We start from the raw sequence: 17,260 nt of genomic DNA, 5'->3' as shown, positions 1-17,260 counted from the left end.
TTGAATGAAAACTATCCAAACGCTTCATTGTTAGCTGCTACCCCTTTTAATCTCATTCCAGATACAGCCTGAGTGAATTGTTGTTTACAAGTGCACAAAAAGGAAGGTATATGTAAATATTTTTACCAATATGTATTCACCAGAATATTTATACTAGACACGTACACAGTTATCTTGAAGGCTTCTTGGCTGCTTTCCAAATGAACAATTGGAAAACCAAAATAATATCACGTAACCTAGGTCACTGATTGCATAGCAAATTTGTCAAAATACAAATAACAAACATTCAAAGCAGTAGTTACGTGAAAAATATGCAAGTAATCCTCAGCCTAATATGTGTTTTATAGACCATTATTCAAATAATTCCTAACAACAAATGTGGTAAGGCAAAAGCCAGCTGGTTACCAACTCAGAAAAGGGACTAAATAGTTTTTAAAGAAAAATAAGTCTTTCCACATGTTCACTCCATATGATTTGCCATTTGTAGAGGTTGCCCTCAACATCCAGCGTGTATCTTCATGGCTTGCAGAAATGTGTGCTTACAAGGTAATTAATAGCATCATGGCAAAATCCTATCAGAGAAAAAGTTCTGTCATATTGCAGGGTGTTGTAGGTTGGGAGGGAAGGCAACTGCACTGAAATTACCATCCAGTTGTGGTAAAAATGATAGGAAGATTACAGTTATCTGGGTTTGATAACAAGAAACCTATCCTGGTTTTAGCTAGGATAAAGTTAACTTTCTTCCTCGTAGCTGATGTGGTGCTGTGTTTTATATTTAGGATGAGAATAAAGTTGATACTACACTGATGTTTTAGCTGTTGCAGAGTGGTGCCTGCGCAGAGTTGAAGATTTTTCTGCTCCTTGTGCTGCCCTGACAGCCGGCAGGCTGGGGGTGCACCAGGAGCTGGGAGGGGACACAGCCAGGACAGCTGGACCCAGCCGACCAAAGGATGTCCCACACCATGTGCTCAGCAATAAAACCTGGGGGAGTTGGCGGGGGGGGGGGGGGGGACTGTAATTGTTCACTGCTTGGCTGGTCATCAGTCAGTGGGTGGTAAGAATCACTTTGTGCACTAGCTTTGTTTATTTTTCTTGTTGTGGTGTTTTCTTCTCTCCCCCTCCCCCTTTTTCTTAGCCCCGTCTTATTAAGCTATCTTTATCTCAACCCACAAGTTATTGCACTTTTAATTCTTTCCCCGATCCCACCACAGATGGGGGCAGTGAGCAAACAGCTGTGTGGTGTTAGGCCACCTGCAGGGTTAAACCACAGCAGTCCTAGCACATGCTGGTACAAATTCAGTTAAGACAAAACTATATAGATGATTTTGTACTGACTCACACTTGGCACTAAGGAATGCTACACTGTACGCTGCTGTACACATAGCTTTATGTCTGGCATCTGCTGTTGGTCTGTTGTGCTGTTAGAAACAAATGATGCCACATAATTTCATTCTTCTAAAGATATCAATGACGTGTTAAACTCACAGTATCATTCTTCATTCGATCCACCAGTCTTCTAACCTGTGCAGGAACATCCCTAAAAATTAATAAGAAAATTAATTCTATATAGATATCAAGGTAAGGAGGAAAGTCAATGAATTGGCATCACTAACTAAAAAAGGAAAAAACTGGGAAGCTCCATTTTTTATTATATGCAGGATGAGAGGTATGATTAGTCAAAAAGGCTATATTTTGAGACAATGATGAGGAAAAAAAGTGAGAAAACAGCATACAAGAGGCACTTGACCTCTTTGCAAATGCTGCATAGTTACGCTTTTATAAACTATATAGAAAATAACTGCACTACCACAAAACAAATGCACTGTGCTCCTTCCCAGCATCAGACAGATGCTATTAATACACACATCACTGAAGTATCCATGCATGTGTCAATGTTATTACATGGCCTCAAGCCACTGATACATGTTTTATAAGAAGTGTTCCCAAGAAGAAAAAAAATATTATATTAATTTCACTGAAGACTGAGCATAGTGGTCTCTAGTTAATTCCCAAATCTGCCACAGACTGGTCATAAGCAATTCATAATTTTCTTTTGGTTTCTTTACATGAAATTGTGGTCCTACCAACAAGAGGGTTTGAATATACCTCTTATAAAACGGGAATATTCACAACAGGGATATGAAGCTTTCTGATTGGTGCCTGTAAAGTGCTTTGGGCTTCTTGGTTGAAAATATTTGAGAAGCTTTGCCTTTGCTGATGATTTATTTGATGGAGATAAGAAAAACTTTAAAGCCTCCATCGCATTTCTCAGCCTTCCTACTATAGATGGGCTAAAGAATTACATTTGGGTTTGCCTATCAGCTTTATCTGCACTCTTGTCAAACTCCACAGTTTGCACCTTATTTATTTATTTTTTTTTAAGTTAAAATTGAGTTTTATAGGTAAATTAACTTTCTGTTAGAAATAAAAGTTTTCCTCTTACTCTGCCTTATCCCCTGCCACTGCTTGGTTGAGTGCAGCATTTTCTGTAGTCTCCCTTCCAGTGCCAGTGGAATACCCAATCAGGGATGGGTTGAACTCACGAAGAATATCTGCAGAAAAAGAGAGCACCCTGAAATGTTGCTTACTTAGCAGGTAACAGGTGGGGTTATAAAGATTAGATCTTAGTAAAAGAACATTTAAATGCTTTAAGAGATACCTACCAAAAAATTAACCTCTAAACATAGTAAATGCGTAAATATTACCTTGCCTTCAGATTTCTAAATTTCAAGCATTCAGATATCATAGAATCATGGAGTGGTTTGGGTTGGAAGGGACCTTAAAGACCATCTAATTCCAACCCCCGTACCATGGGCAGGGACACCTCCCACCAGATCAGGTTGACCAAAGCCCCATCCAGCCTGGCCTTGAACACCTCCATGCATCATGACCTAATACAATCACATGGGCTAGCTATGCCTTTTTGCCTGGTAATTGAGGCTGAGTATGCTCAAGCAGGAGATACATGCCATTACATTAACTGGAGATGGGTAGGAATCAAATCCTTTAGCGTGATCTCCCCGGATGTGTTAACCCCAAAGACCTAGATCCCACTGTAGATCTTAGATTGCAAAGCAGCCTTACAAACTGTTTGATTCATCTATCCCCAACACATTTTAGACAGAATTATAACCAACAGAATACAGAAACAACCAGACCCCTGGGGATTACAAAATACACGGTTAAGTCATGCACAACAAATTACAGTCTGGCTGTTACACAACTTCTGCTCAGCACTGGGCATTGAATACAAAATGATCCATTCTGCCATGTTACAAATTGTAAAGTCTGTCTTCACTGCTTTTTCTTTTTTTTATTTTATTTATAACAGGTGCTTTAATAAACAACTCTAGATATTTATCAGGTTTACAGAAAAAAAATCACTTACTTGCTAGTGTTGTGACCGTGCTTATGTTTTCATTTCCTCCAACACTTTAAAAAAAAGAAAAAAATGTTCCAAAATACGATGGCCTTCTTAAGGTAGTGGACTAAGTAAGAGAGCTCCCCCTTATGAGTTTTCTACAGATGTACACAGCACGTTCTCTGGTGGTTGTTTGTATGAAGTCAAAGCAAGCTCTTTGTGTGCGTACCAAAAGGGTTGCAAATTAGAGACTGCCATAACCATAATTATATTAACATCCTTGTACACTAACTGCCCTTTCAGTCTTCGCATCTTGTGGCATATGTTAAAACACTGCTAACAGAAATAATAATTTAAAAAGCTACCATTTAGCTATTGTTGTCCCTATTAAAATATTTATTACTTCCATTTCTAGTTAACAAACCCTTTGTATCCATAAAAACAAGTTGTAAAAGTAGATATTTCAAAGAGATAAGTACACTCAATACTTTTCCTACCTCCCAACTCCCCACCCCAATCTCACTTAGCTGGAAGAATACTACTAGACTGGTAAAATTCACCATCTTGTGCACTCTTTACCCTTCCTTACACTATAGAGGAAGCTTGTACTCTTTTTCTAAAAACATCAGTAGAATATTATTAAAGATCAAAATCTTAAAAGTTGTACTTACAGCTCACCTCTAGTACCCCTTTAATTTGGAACAGAATATTTTGAGGTGTTCTAGTACCTCTTCAAACCTCTATAGAGCTTCAGTTTCTCAAATGAGTAAGAAACAATGAGCAGAAAATCAGCCTGACAGGCCTGGTGTTAAGTCATACACTTGCAAATTAGTAAGTGAACATGATTACCTTTGGACCTATTAAAGTGCTGCATAAGTAAGATTCTGATTGATAAGCTGTTCTGAGTGATGTAAGCAATATTGGGAAAGGGTTAAGGAAATAGAGACTATGCATGAAATAGCAGCAGGAAAAAGATCACATTCTGCCTTTTTGTAGACCACTGATTTTAACTGAGACAAACAGGTCACATAGGCTATAATGGGGAAGAGCAGACAAACAGTAGAAATCGCAGAGACAAACACAGAATGCCTAAGTGGTGCAATGAGCTCCAGAAGCCCCCTTTGCAATTGTTGCAACAATGAGAGGAGAAAGGGGCCATCTTCATGAGGACCCCATTTCATCTATGTATACAGGCTTATGCCAGCCACACTACATTGTACTCTAGGTAGCTGCTAGTTTGAATATTGTATTTAACATGAGTAAAAACACAACTATCTGTCTCCTTGTAAAACTGTAGTCAAATTTGCTCTCCACTAGTCTCCGTTTGTTACCTAAAATCAAGTATACATATCATAACTCCAAGAAAAGGGGTTCCCTCCCATTGGTGGGAATTCTTGGGACTCACCTCCAAGAAATACCTCGGTACTGAGTCAGGACATCCAGAACGTCATTGGGTTTGGATGCTGCCCCATTACCTGCCTGGAAGCAGAGAAGTGGAGTTCACCTTCAGAGAATAAGAACTGCTACAGTAACTAGTTCTTTGACTGACCCTAGTAAAAGTAATTAAAGGGGATGTTAATGAGTCAAGCTACATCATCTTCCCAAAATATAACAGATCTTTGTTCTCAAGAGAATCAAGGGCTAAGGGTATTTCAACTCTGCTCCAGTGAATTACCCTCCTCTGTCAAATTTTTGATTAGAAGAAGTGAGGCAAAGTTGGTTGGTTGTGTTCAAAATGTTCATAACTTTTTCATTTGCATAAGGAATAAATAAGATAGCAATAGTCTTGAATGAATAATTTATTGTAATGTTTGTCACATTAAAACTTGGTACAGTGATTTTGTCTTCCTTCTCCCAGTTTCCCCAGGAAAAGGGATTACAAGAGTTTAATGTAGTAATTACTACAGAAATAAGAAGCATGAATTATGATCTGCGCCATGAAGCTGTTATCACTGATTGGAGAATCACCGTCAGTCTAGGAGTAAACCTTTCATGTAGTTATAGGAATGATGCTAAAAGATTCTTTATGTAAGTTATTTATTACACCTCATGATCTACCATAATTTTACTCAAATATTTAGTCAGTGTAGGTGGATTTGGCTTTATAGACTTTGGTATTATCATACATATACACATTAGCTGAAGATTTTTTTCTTTCTATTTACGCTGCTTACTAATGGTTTTGAAGGCCAACGCCTTGAGAGCTGTGTAGAGTCAATACGGAAAAGCATGCTACAAGTCCACTCCAGGAAGGTGTTTTTGCTGCTGTACAATCTAATCTTACAGTTCTTTCTTGTTCAGCACTCTTGTGGAATTTAAATGGGAACCATGCACACATTTGACCCATGGTCTGATTGCCAGTCAGTCAAGGTGAAGTATGGAAAAGAGTATGCGAAAACTGTTTGGCCCAATAGGGCATAATTATATGCATTCTCTCTTGGATTAAAATTCAGAAGTGCTCCTTCATTGCTTGTTTTAATGCTGATTATCCAATGATCTTTACTTACTGTGAGTGAATCTCCCAGGGCAGCAATCACCTGAATATCTGCTGGTCTCAAGTTATGAACTGATAAAATAAAAGCAGCATTAGGGAAGGAGGAAACAAAGAAAACTTCAAATTGTGATGGTTATCAGAAGTTTTCTTTAGGATGAGCATAAAGCATTACAAAGACAGTATTTTAATACACATGATGACATCGGCTCAGAATGACACCAACAGTCATCCAAACAATTCTTGGTACCTTAGTTTTACATTAGCTACACTGACAAGGGAGGCAGTATGGTATCAGTCTTACATCTGTGCTGACTCAAGTTCCCTCTCACTGGTGGGAACCACTGGAAGGCAGGCACAGCTCCAGTACCAGCACAGGGCTGTGATTTTATCATCATAGCTTCTGAGAGAAGACAAAACACACCTGGAACAGGATTCTATGCAGCTCTCTGCACTGACAACTTCCTGGCTTTTCCATTGTCACTTCTTTGCTTGCACATGGAAGATGCAGTTGCATAAACTTTCACTGTCCCTAAGGGAAAACTTGCATCTTGCTATACAACTATTTATGTTGTTCCAGAGGATTTTTAAATCACAGTCTATAGAATGCACTGCTTCAAAGAAAAATGTACCTTTTCTAACTAAAAACAGTTCCCACTCCCCTTCTACCATCAAGTGAAGTGGCTCTACAATAAAATTGCATAAAACCATACCTGAAACTGGAACCGTATCAGAGGGGCCCTGGCTGAAACAAGGAACATTTGTTCCATAACTCCTCTCCTAGGAAGAGACAGTGCAAGACTTTACGTCAGACTCACAGTGCTCCAGTCATGACGAACCATTTATGTCTCAGAGCATTATGTTAAGGAACTTCCTCCACATAGTTTGCGCACATCCACCCAGCTCAGCCTTTCCTCAGGCCATGCCAAAAACCACCCTCTGAAGGCAGACAAGCTCGGACTGCTCACTAATTGCATGGGCATGTCAACGCAGCACTGCTGTTGCGTACTATTAGGGCCACTTATTTCATACTCTGCACCATGCTACGTTTAGCTAAGCAACTGTTTGTGTATCCATACTCTGATCTAGGTGAGCTCGCATTCTTTTGTGAAAGTCTGCTTGAACATCACTGGAATACCCCAACATTAAACCATACCTTCCCCAGCAGGCCACAAGCCTGCCTTCTTGAAGTGTGGCCCTACAACATGATGGCCATGCCGTTGGACGGCGCTGTAGGCCTACAGTGAGTGCTATGGCTGGGCAGTATCAGGCCTGCAGTACCCATCCAGAAGGGTAGTGTTACTTCAGCTCTCCCATCTCTTCTGCTGACAGAAACACCCCCACAGTTTACTGTTAGTGAAGGATGACTGTTGGTACACCAGAGTAAACAGTGGCACATGACCCAAGGACACGCATTTGCTCCATATCTCTCTAGAGCACTCCTCAAGGACGCTAACTTGGCTATGGAAATGGCATTTGTTTGTCTTGCCCTACTGTTCACCTTTATCTCCCCCCCACACACACACCTTTTCTTCTCTTCTTCTACACCGTAACTATTTCTAAAATCAGATTGGTAGGTATTGTTTGCCCCTTGCAGAGGTCTATATGCCATTAGTAACTAGCAAACAGATGGAATTGCATTAAAACAAGAGGAGGGATATGCATTACTATTCCAATGACATATAGTCCACTTTAAGTGCAGATGTAGTCCAGACACTGTGTTTTGAAGCATGAAGATGAACACTATGCCTTCCCTTTGTAGCTGTTTAGGAGTACCAAGTTCTGCTCAGAATCAGAGGACTATGACTAAAATATCATGTCTGTTTATTTCTGCACAGCTAATCTGCAACTATCTCAGAAAACAAAATAAAACAAAACAAAAAACACTTGTTTCTTTAGTTTTGCTACAGGGTAAACTAGACAAAATTGAACCCACACAGTAGCGTCACACCAATCTGATCTAGTTTCTTCCTCAGTAAAATTAAAGGGCCCCATTTCCACTGTCTTCTTATCCCAAGGAACTTAATAGTGTTATCCAAACATTTAAAAAACATTCTTAACAGTGAATACAAGACTTAATATAGGTTGGCTGAAGACCTCTACCCTGAGTTATACTCTACAAAATCCATCAAGGATAAAATGTGCTATTAAGTGTCTGACTGACTATTTAGTCGAACATGGAAACAGAGCTTTTTATTCAGTTTTCCCAGGTAACGTTGTTTAATTAGGCTCCAACACAATTCCACCCACTTGCCCCACTCCCTGGAACACATTTAGTCCATTTGCTGTAAACAGTTTTACTGTACCTGAGATCTTTCTTTGATGTTTGATGTCTCTGGGGTAGATGAGTAATTACTATTTTTATACGTGAAGAAATATGGATTTTCCTGCAGAAGTAAGAGCATTATTTTTATTATTGTTATTTTAAAACCAACAGTAGTGAAAACAGTCAGCTGATGTTACCTTCTTCTGGATATGTTTTCCATGAGAAGAAAATCTATACAATATTTATTTTTGAATGAAATTGTACTGGTGGAAGTAAGCCAGGTTAGACCTGAAAATTAAGCCCTGAAATGCCCTAGGCACAGCACTGCCTCTTGCATCAAACTTAACATCAGACAAAACAGATAATTCAATGTCTTTGATGCTTTAATTGCTGTACGGTGAAGCTTTTTGATGCCAGTAATGTTTTATCACTATTAAATTATTGAAGTCAGTGCTTAAATGAAAAAACATTCAAGAACCTGTTCTTTGAACCTCAGAGATGTTCAGACCTTGAAGACACTACTGGGTTATTGACAGTTTCATGTACTAACATAGTTAAATCTGACAGAAGACAGAGTCCAGAGTCGAGTCACAGAAAAATCAAAGGATGAAAAATGTATGGATTAAATTTTATTGTTGACACAGTTTTTAATATTGATAATGCTTTACTCGTTATTCACAATTTATTATTATTTTTATTCAAAAGTCAGCTAATCTGAATTATCTGACACAGTAATGTGATTTAACTAAACTTTGTCAAGAGCTCTTGCTTTCAGAGTTTCATCATAATAGAACAAAGATTCTGTGTCAATGAGTTTTAGGAATGTTAAATTTTTAGCAGTGCAGTATCTTTGGGAAGTGAGTGTTTCTAAGTAATTCAGAAGATGACAACAATATTTGAAAGCTTGGAAATTCTGCAAAGAGTAAATAAAAATCTCATAGTAATAAGGAAATCATTTTACCTGAGATGGACACTGGATCTGAAGCATTTCTGTGAAATCATAAGGCTTCTTCTGCCCAACTGGCTCCATCTGGAAAGGGACAGAACACAGGACTTGTACTCGTGCTGTGCAGGGGCGGGATGGGAGAGCAGCAGTAACTCAAACGCTCTAGCGTCTCGCGTTTTCCATCACATTAATACATATTAAAAACTTGCTTTGCTTATGATTAATCTACACGCAACATACCGTACGCATACCTGCAAAATCTAGGATCAGAAAACAAGGCCTCTCTCATGATCAGACTGTCATTTCATCATCATTAAAGCAACCATCCACACATTAACTCTGCTCTTGGGAATGCTGGCCAGCAGGCATTGATCTCATACCACAGCGTTTGATTGCTTGCATTCAGGTTGCTTTTTATCAGCTCAACTGCAATAACTGTGGACATGCTTCAGGAAAAGTATAGCTCCAACCACCTTCATGATTCATTCTCTCCTTTTACAAAATGCAGTTCTTACCTTGCTGTGATTAACAAGTCACTGTTACTTCCCAGCTGGGCAGGGTATGCGAAAGCAAAGCGCGAGTTATCACAGATCCACTACTAAGTAACAACTTTTTGCAGCATCCTGTCCATCCACACAAGCCTCAACTACCTTTTTTTTTTTTTTGTCTGCTCCCAGGCTGTGAAAGCCATGCTCACTAACATTTGAGAAAGGCATGCTTGGGAAACCTTTCCTCAGCTTTCTACAGTTTACTATATATTAATCTATAGAGGGAATACATGGACTTTTGTGTGGGAAGAAAAGCAACTGACTGAAACTTTGAAGTAAAAATGATATTATTGAAACTTTTGAAAAAATTCAGCTCTGACTCAGATTATACGCTGAGGGCTTGTTGAAGTCCACACTGCTTTAGCTCAGGAGAAAGTACAAAATCCCTAATGTAAATGGAAAACTAAAAATAATCTAGTTGGTGATACATTCGTGTTTCATTAACCCTTTCCTTCTGTCTTGTGAACACTACCTTCATGTACTCCTTAAGCTGCAAACTCATTTGGCAGCAGTCAGAAACATGGAATGAATCAAAGATCACTCCTGTAATGGCTGTAACTCACTCAGCTAAAGCCTTGCTAATTTATCGCACTTTCCAGAACTGTTTCTTTTATCTGTATTTACACACATACTACACAATAGCAAAAGGTGCACTCCAACTCTGCACAGAGGCTTGATAATATTTACATTTGCTGGCCTTTGTTTACCTTCCAACAAGATGGAGAGATAAAAAAATTATTCCATAATTCATAACTCAGTACTAACAGCACAATGTGGTAAATACCATGAAGAATCACTTCACCTGTTCATGCACCTTGCTGGGAGCTAATTAAATTGCAGTCACACCCAAAGGAGTTGGTTTCTGTTTTAAATTCCTCAGTGAATCTCTGCTCAGCTTGCACTACCAGCAGCAGCTGCCAGAAGCAGCAGACTACATAAGAAACCAGACTGAAGGCATTGAAAAATGCAGCAGTAACAGGCTTGACGTCACTGATATATTCTGGGCAGGAATGTAGTATTCTATTTTGGTTGTTCCATCGATGAAGATAACATTGAAAAAAAAAAAAAAACAACAGAAAAATAGGGAGGAGGATTACAAAGTCAGATTCGTTCAAATAAGCACTTGAAAGAATAGAGTTTGTATTTGCTTTTGAAAGATGAATAAAAGGAATATCCCTGAAATATGCAAAATAATGAAGCCCAGAGAGAAGATACACTGGAGACTGATACTTTCCCATCCTCATAGGACAAAAAATAAAATAGCTGTTTAACAGCATTCTTAAAAGGAAATATTCTGCCAGCACAGAATCACCCTACAGAACATGGGACAAAAGTGGTATTTCATGGCTAGGAATGAATTACAAATAAGCATTAGACACTTGTATGTTCTTGGGTGATAGAACTGAATTTCTCCAGGAAGCAATTTGTTCCAGATTGCTCAGAGACACTGTTCTCCCAGGGAAAACCAACAGTTCCTATGCAGGAGAGCTGCAAGGTCCTGAGGTCCTGATCATAGGAAGTCAGGCACTGAGTATGTATTGTGGTCAGCCAAAACCTACCCTGAATCCTAGCATGTCTGTCATAAAAGCAGGTTAGGGGCTGGTCTGCTCTGGAACTGCAGCAGTTTCTAAGTGAGTGTAAACCACTGAGTGCAGAAGAGAGACAGGTACAGCCTCATGCAGGTACTGTTCCCTTTCAGGTTCTTGCCTGGTTTCAGTTTGTTTCTCTCTAGGTTACAGGATATTTTCTGGTGGCCTCGTCTGTTACACAAAAGAATGCCAGACACAAGTGCAAGAGCTTCTTGTCCAAGTTCTTTATGCACATGAGAGGAGCTTTGCCCTCTTATATATTTCCCCAGATAAAGCTGTAGGCTTTTGCCAAAATTAATCAGACTCTTTGTGGTAAACATCAAAGCTGTCAAGTAAACAAACAGCCTCTCTCAGCCTTTCCTAACTACCCAATGTCATTTAGCTGACTGTTCTCTGACGTGCTTAGCATTTGAATTGCATTGCTCCTAGATAAGTAGGAAAGTTTCAGGAAAATATCCAGCTATGCCCAAAACAAGTCTTTAGCACATACCAGCTCAGCTTCTTCTCAGCCAGACTGAAGTCCAGCGCTACTGCCAATTGCCACTAGATTTTCAAGGTTTTACCCTTTGTCCAAGTAGCAGTTAATCATTCCAATGAAGAGGCAGGTATGAAGCCTCAAAACAACATAAGGACATATGTCAATATAAGGACAGCCCGGCAGAAGCAGGAGAAGAGAAACACTCTGAAAGCAGTTTTTAGGCACTTCCTCATTCTGCTGTTTGCTGCTCAATAAATCACGATGTTGATTTCCTAACAGTTCCCAACAGGGTTTTTTTGGTTTTGTTTTTAAACGTTACACGGTCAGCATAAACTATTAGCTCTACTGAAAAGAACAGTTAGAGTGAGCCTTATTGGATAAGGACACTTGCCAGTGTGCTTTTTACACTGAAAGCGTCTTTCATACCATTTGCTTTTCTAAAATGGCAGAATACCATCAAGCCAGCTAAGGAAACCTACCCAGGAAAGTACCTTTCTGATAATTGCCAGCTGTGCTAAGAAAATTCCACTAAAGAGAGGCAGATGGAAAGCAGAAGGAAAAAGGAGCTGTTAAGAGAACACCACTGTTCCTTCAAACCAACAGCAACATGTGGCTTTGGCACATCTTGTTCTTCCTCCAGATCATCCAGACTGTCCTCTCTCTATAGGGGCAACTTCACACTGAAGAAAAAACACTGAAATAAACTAAATCCGGTAGTTGAAAATGAGGAAATGTGCACAGAAGAAAATAGAGCACAGGGAAAGAAGGCTCTTCTGATGGCAGAAGCTGCCAAGAAAAACCATATCTGAAGGGACAGAAGGAATTTGCTGCCAGCTAAGTGTAAGAATTTGAGAGGGCACAAAGAGAAACCAGTGCTGGATTAACTGAGTACATTTGCAATAATTATCAAACTTCAGGAGAGAAATCCTCTCTCTCTGAAGAAGGGACCCCTCTGAAGGAGGGGCCCTCTCCCCTTCTTCAGTGCCTAGGTTTTGACAAAGCAATATAGCTGATTCAGAATGTGGATGATATTATTGTAACTCCTTGCAAAGAATATTCAAGATGCCTAGCACTGACATTTTGCACAAATTGAAATCAGAAAAGTTGGACAGCAAGTGGCCATAGAAAGAAAAGATTTATAGGATATTTAGGAAAAAAAAAGTGAAAACCATTAGAAGCACATGAAACCTGATAATTGCATGGTCTGGAAAGAGAGATGGATATTACTCAGACCTGGAGGTCAGTTTCCAACTGATAAGCTCTGGAAAACGGAAGAGATCAGTCTGATCTACTGCTGTACTTAGATGAAACTCAAATTCTGACAAACTTGGTTCAGTTGGCCACAAACAATTCCTTCTGGAGAGGCACAAAATGGGCTGGCAACCTGGCAGCACTCTGGGCTCTCTCATCAGAAGTATTCATTTTCTGCACTACTTGAGAAAAATAGAGCATTTCATTTCAAAAAATCGATGATGAAAATACTGTACTAAACAGATGTAAAAGGCCATTCATAACTCATGTGATTTGGTCTTGTCTAGGTTTAATATTTGTAGTGGTTAATATTTGTGGAAGATATGCCACCTCTTTCTAGAGTCTTAGAGATTGTGTTTAAGTAGTAACTGTGATCTCTGTAAATATCACCACCACTGATGGGGATACCAAGACATGGACAGTCTAAGTAACTCACCCAGTTTCCTATAGAACTGACAGAAATAGAACATTTTAAATTCAGACTACAGGAATCTGACTTCCAGTGTCTACTTTGCTTGTTCAGTTAGCGAAGCTAGTTATTTCACAAGACTAAGGCAAAACAATGATAAAGAAGCCAACATGAATCTTACCATTGCATCTATTTTACAATAGAAGAACTGAGAAGGAAACTTTGACATCAGTATGAGGAGTGTCACAGATAACAGCAAAAAAGATAACTGGATGCAGCACGTTTGTTCAAGGTTAAAGCTTCAACAGCTGATCAACATTTAACTCTCTCCTACTAACTATCTAAAGTGGCAGACATACATAGATATCTTTTATTAGAGTGACTGTAAAATTTTTCTAGCTATGTCATCTGGTTGAATAAAGGGCTTTTTCTTGTAAATTCTACTTCCTTAAATGATTAGTTTAATATCTTTGATAAATTATTACATTTAATGTTTTTATCAGTGACATAGACAATGGGATCGAGTGCATTCTCAGCAAGTTTCCAGATGACACCAATCTGAGTAGGGCAGTCAATACAACAGAAAGAAGGGATGCCATCCAAAGGGACCTGGACAAGCTAGGTAAGTGCGCCCACGTGAACCTAATGAGGTTCAACGAGTCCAAGTGCAAGGTGCTGCACCTGGGTCAGGGCAATCCCAGACATGAGCACAGACTGGGGGGAGAACTCACTGAGAGCAGACCTGCAGAGAAGGACTTGGGGATTCTGGTGGACTAAAAGCTTGACATGAGCCAGCAGTGCATGCTTGCAGCCCAGGAGGCCACCTGCATCCTGGGCTGCATCAGCAGAGGAATGGCCTGCAGGTGGAGGGAGGTGATTGTCCCCCTCTACTCTGCCCTTGTGAGGCCCCCCTTGGAGTGCTGCATCCAGGTCTGGGGCCCCCAGGACAAGAAGGACATGGGGCTGCTACAGCAGGTCCAGAGGAGGGCCACAAAGTTGTTCAAGGGGGCTGGAGCACCTTTCCTATGAACTAAAACTGAGGGAGCTGGGTATGTTCAGCTTGGAGAAGAGAAGGCTCTGGGGTGACCTCATTGCGACCTTTCAATATTTAGAGGGGTCTTATAAAAAAGATAGAGAGAGACATTTTGCTCAGGCAGATAATGACAGAACAAGGGGAATGGTTTTAAACTAAAAGAGGGGAGATTTAGATTAGAGGTTAGGAGAAAGTTCTTCACTCAGAGGGTGGTGAGGCACTGGAACAGGTTGTCCAGAAAAGCTGTGGAAGCCCCATCCTTGGAGGTGTTCAAAACCAGGTTGGATGGGGTTTTGGGTACCTGGTCTAGTAGGTGGCATCCCTGCCCATGGCAGAGGGGTTGGAACTAGGTGATCTTTAAGATCCCTTCCAACCCAAGACATTCTATGGCCAACACTACAATAGCATTACTACTGCCAGAATTAGCATAAAAAGAAAGAACACATCAGTCTGTATGGATTTGTTTTTAAGCGTGGTTATCTAAAAGGCAGTTGCAGTATAGACCTATTTCATTCATGCTTCAGACAGTTGCAGAAATAGTTGGTGCTATCAAATGAAAAGCTTAACACCACATGGACTGCAAAACAAGCAAAAAGTCTTATCTTAAATTTAACTTAATTGGCCATGCAAATTCCTTTTATTCCTGTTAAAATAACATTGTGTATTTTATAACCATGTGGTATAAGAAGTTTATTAGAATAAAAGAAAATTTTGAGTGTTTCTAAGCCAGAAAGAACAGTTATATCAACATCTTATTCAAAATCACTGGTACCAAGGCACAGCCAAACATAATATGCACTAAGCAATAAAATCCTGCTTTGCTCTGGTGAGTACAAAACCAGGTGCCTGCTTTTTTATTTAAATCTCAATCATTTTGGAAGGTAACTCCCATTCTTTCATTTGTCTCCATCATTAATTTTGAAATGCAAACTGCTCCAGCTGTATGTGCATACACTCAGTTACACGTACAAATGTGTAAAAAAGTGTGTTGACAGCTCAATTCTGCAGAAGGAAACAGCCTCTTGCAGAATTGGACATTGTGTTCAAGCTTGATTGGGTCAGACAGGCTATATTTCTTTCAGACACCCTCTCTCCCCCATTAGAAGGGTCAATGATGGGCTTTCCTTAGCTGGGTAGGACATCCCACTCTTGAAGAAGCGATGGGAGCTCATTAAGGCAGTCTATTGCCTTTTTACTATGAGCAACAGCAGCAGCAGATGACAGTTAATAAGGAAACCAACACTGTGAGTCTCAGTAAAGAGTGGGATGGACACAAGACAGATGAGACAGAAGAGTATAATCATTATAATCTCAGGTTATGACAAGCCTCAGTTGTCACTGTGCCAACTCTGCCACAGAGGTGAGGCTAGCAAAAGGGTCTGCCACAGCTCTCTTATTCCCTGGGACTTCCTGAAGGGCTACTTTGAAAGCCTTTCTAAAAAAGCTCTTCAGAGAAAGTAGCAGCAACGGAACAGAAAGATTTGTCCTGGAAATGTAGGGCATTTAGCATTACTAGAGAGCAGACTCTCTGCACAGCTGAGGATAGCAGTCATGGGATATTTGTTTCCCACTTTCCTTCCCCTCCCCGCTACTCAAAGCCTGGCTAGTGTGGAGTTACTACTGAGCTTCTGTACTAAGACCAGTAAGTAACTGTGTCTGTGGTACTACTGCTCACCATGTTGTTCCAGAGACCCACAGACAAGAAAGTATAATCTTCTTCCAGTTTTTCCACTTCTGTCTTTGACGTGGTGACGAAGTCATCCCTGTCCTGAAAGAGAAAGCATTTAGACCGTGAAAAAATGCTTTGTGTGAAGAGATGAGACATTCAGCCACATAAGTTCTCTTTTCACAAAGTAACTTTTTATATCTACAAGAATCATAATCTCTGGTATTCCCATTAAGCCATTTGTTGCGGATCTCAGTTCCTGGTGGCGTGTCAAGACAGAACACATGCTGTTCTTATAAGCAATTGCTGTACCTATCACCATAAGGCAGCAATGAAGGGACAGCAGTATCCAAGAGCAGACTCTGCACAGCTGAGGATAGCAGTCGCGAGATGTTTCTTTCCTACTTTCTTCCTTCCCCTCCCTCCCTGCTTCTCAAAGCCTAGATAGTGCGGAGTTGCTACTAAGTGTCTGTACCAAGTGCAGTAAGCCACAGTGTCAGCAGAAGACCACCACTGGAGCAACAACAAAACACAATCACAATAGTGACATACAGGACATCAGGGAAACTTGCAGATGTGATCATATGAACAATTCAGAATAAACAACGCTTCCTCTAGCTAACACTTACAGGGGTTAAAAAAGGGGAAGCATGAAGAGTTTGTCTTAAGAGGTCATGTTTATTTTTAAATGAAAGGGACTGAAGAGTTTGGAAAATCCACATGGTAGCCTGCTGGTCAGGTGGCTTGCTATTACAAATCAGGGGAAACAAAGAAGGTAACTATGACATAAGATGGCATTGAAGGCAATAACAGAGCAATTTACTAAGAGAAAAAGTCATGTCATGAAAGGTAAGTCTGCCATTTGTACGTGGACCAATCAACAAAACAAGTCTGCCACAAAATGACCCAACAGCAAAGGAAGATTTTGCAACATAGCAGACCCCAGACTTCCCGGAAGACAAGTTTCCTTCTTACAGTCCACTCTGTTCTTATACTGAGCTGAGGGGAGAAACAGCATTAAAACACATTCAAGGAGTTGTTACAATGCCTAGGAACTGGACCGTGATTCACCACCAACATAATATACAAAGAGCCACCAAGTGTTTTATGTTGGATTTTGATACCTTGCTGAGTAAGCCATTATCTAGGAAGTCATATCTTCCTCTCTCCTTTGCCAGGTCTCAGACAACCTTAACCTTTGAGCTCTCGTTTAAAACCACCT

General features: G+C 40.1%; 1 protein-coding gene across 1 annotated transcript in view; it reads right to left on the bottom strand.

Annotated features, from left to right (window-relative positions):
* PLB1 (phospholipase B1) overlaps positions 1–17,260 on the bottom strand; it is an 84,703-nt gene that overhangs the window by 48,387 nt on the left and 19,056 nt on the right. The window contains exons 14-22 of the mRNA XM_050709565.1: positions 16,048–16,140; positions 9,080–9,148; positions 8,159–8,239; positions 6,566–6,632; positions 5,869–5,927; positions 4,767–4,840; positions 3,389–3,432; positions 2,444–2,552; positions 1,486–1,537 (exon numbers count right to left, since the gene is read on the bottom strand). Coding sequence (XP_050565522.1) covers positions 1,486–1,537; positions 2,444–2,552; positions 3,389–3,432; positions 4,767–4,840; positions 5,869–5,927; positions 6,566–6,632; positions 8,159–8,239; positions 9,080–9,148; positions 16,048–16,140 — 648 coding nt within the window. The remainder of the gene's footprint in view (positions 1–1,485; positions 1,538–2,443; positions 2,553–3,388; positions 3,433–4,766; positions 4,841–5,868; positions 5,928–6,565; positions 6,633–8,158; positions 8,240–9,079; positions 9,149–16,047; positions 16,141–17,260) is intronic.

Source organism: Cygnus atratus, chromosome 3, assembly GCF_013377495.2.
Source record: "Cygnus atratus isolate AKBS03 ecotype Queensland, Australia chromosome 3, CAtr_DNAZoo_HiC_assembly, whole genome shotgun sequence".
In the NCBI taxonomy this organism is placed as follows: domain Eukaryota; kingdom Metazoa; phylum Chordata; class Aves; order Anseriformes; family Anatidae; genus Cygnus; species Cygnus atratus.
Note: the sequence above shows the minus strand (reverse complement) of the source record. Positions and strands in the feature narration are given on the sequence as shown.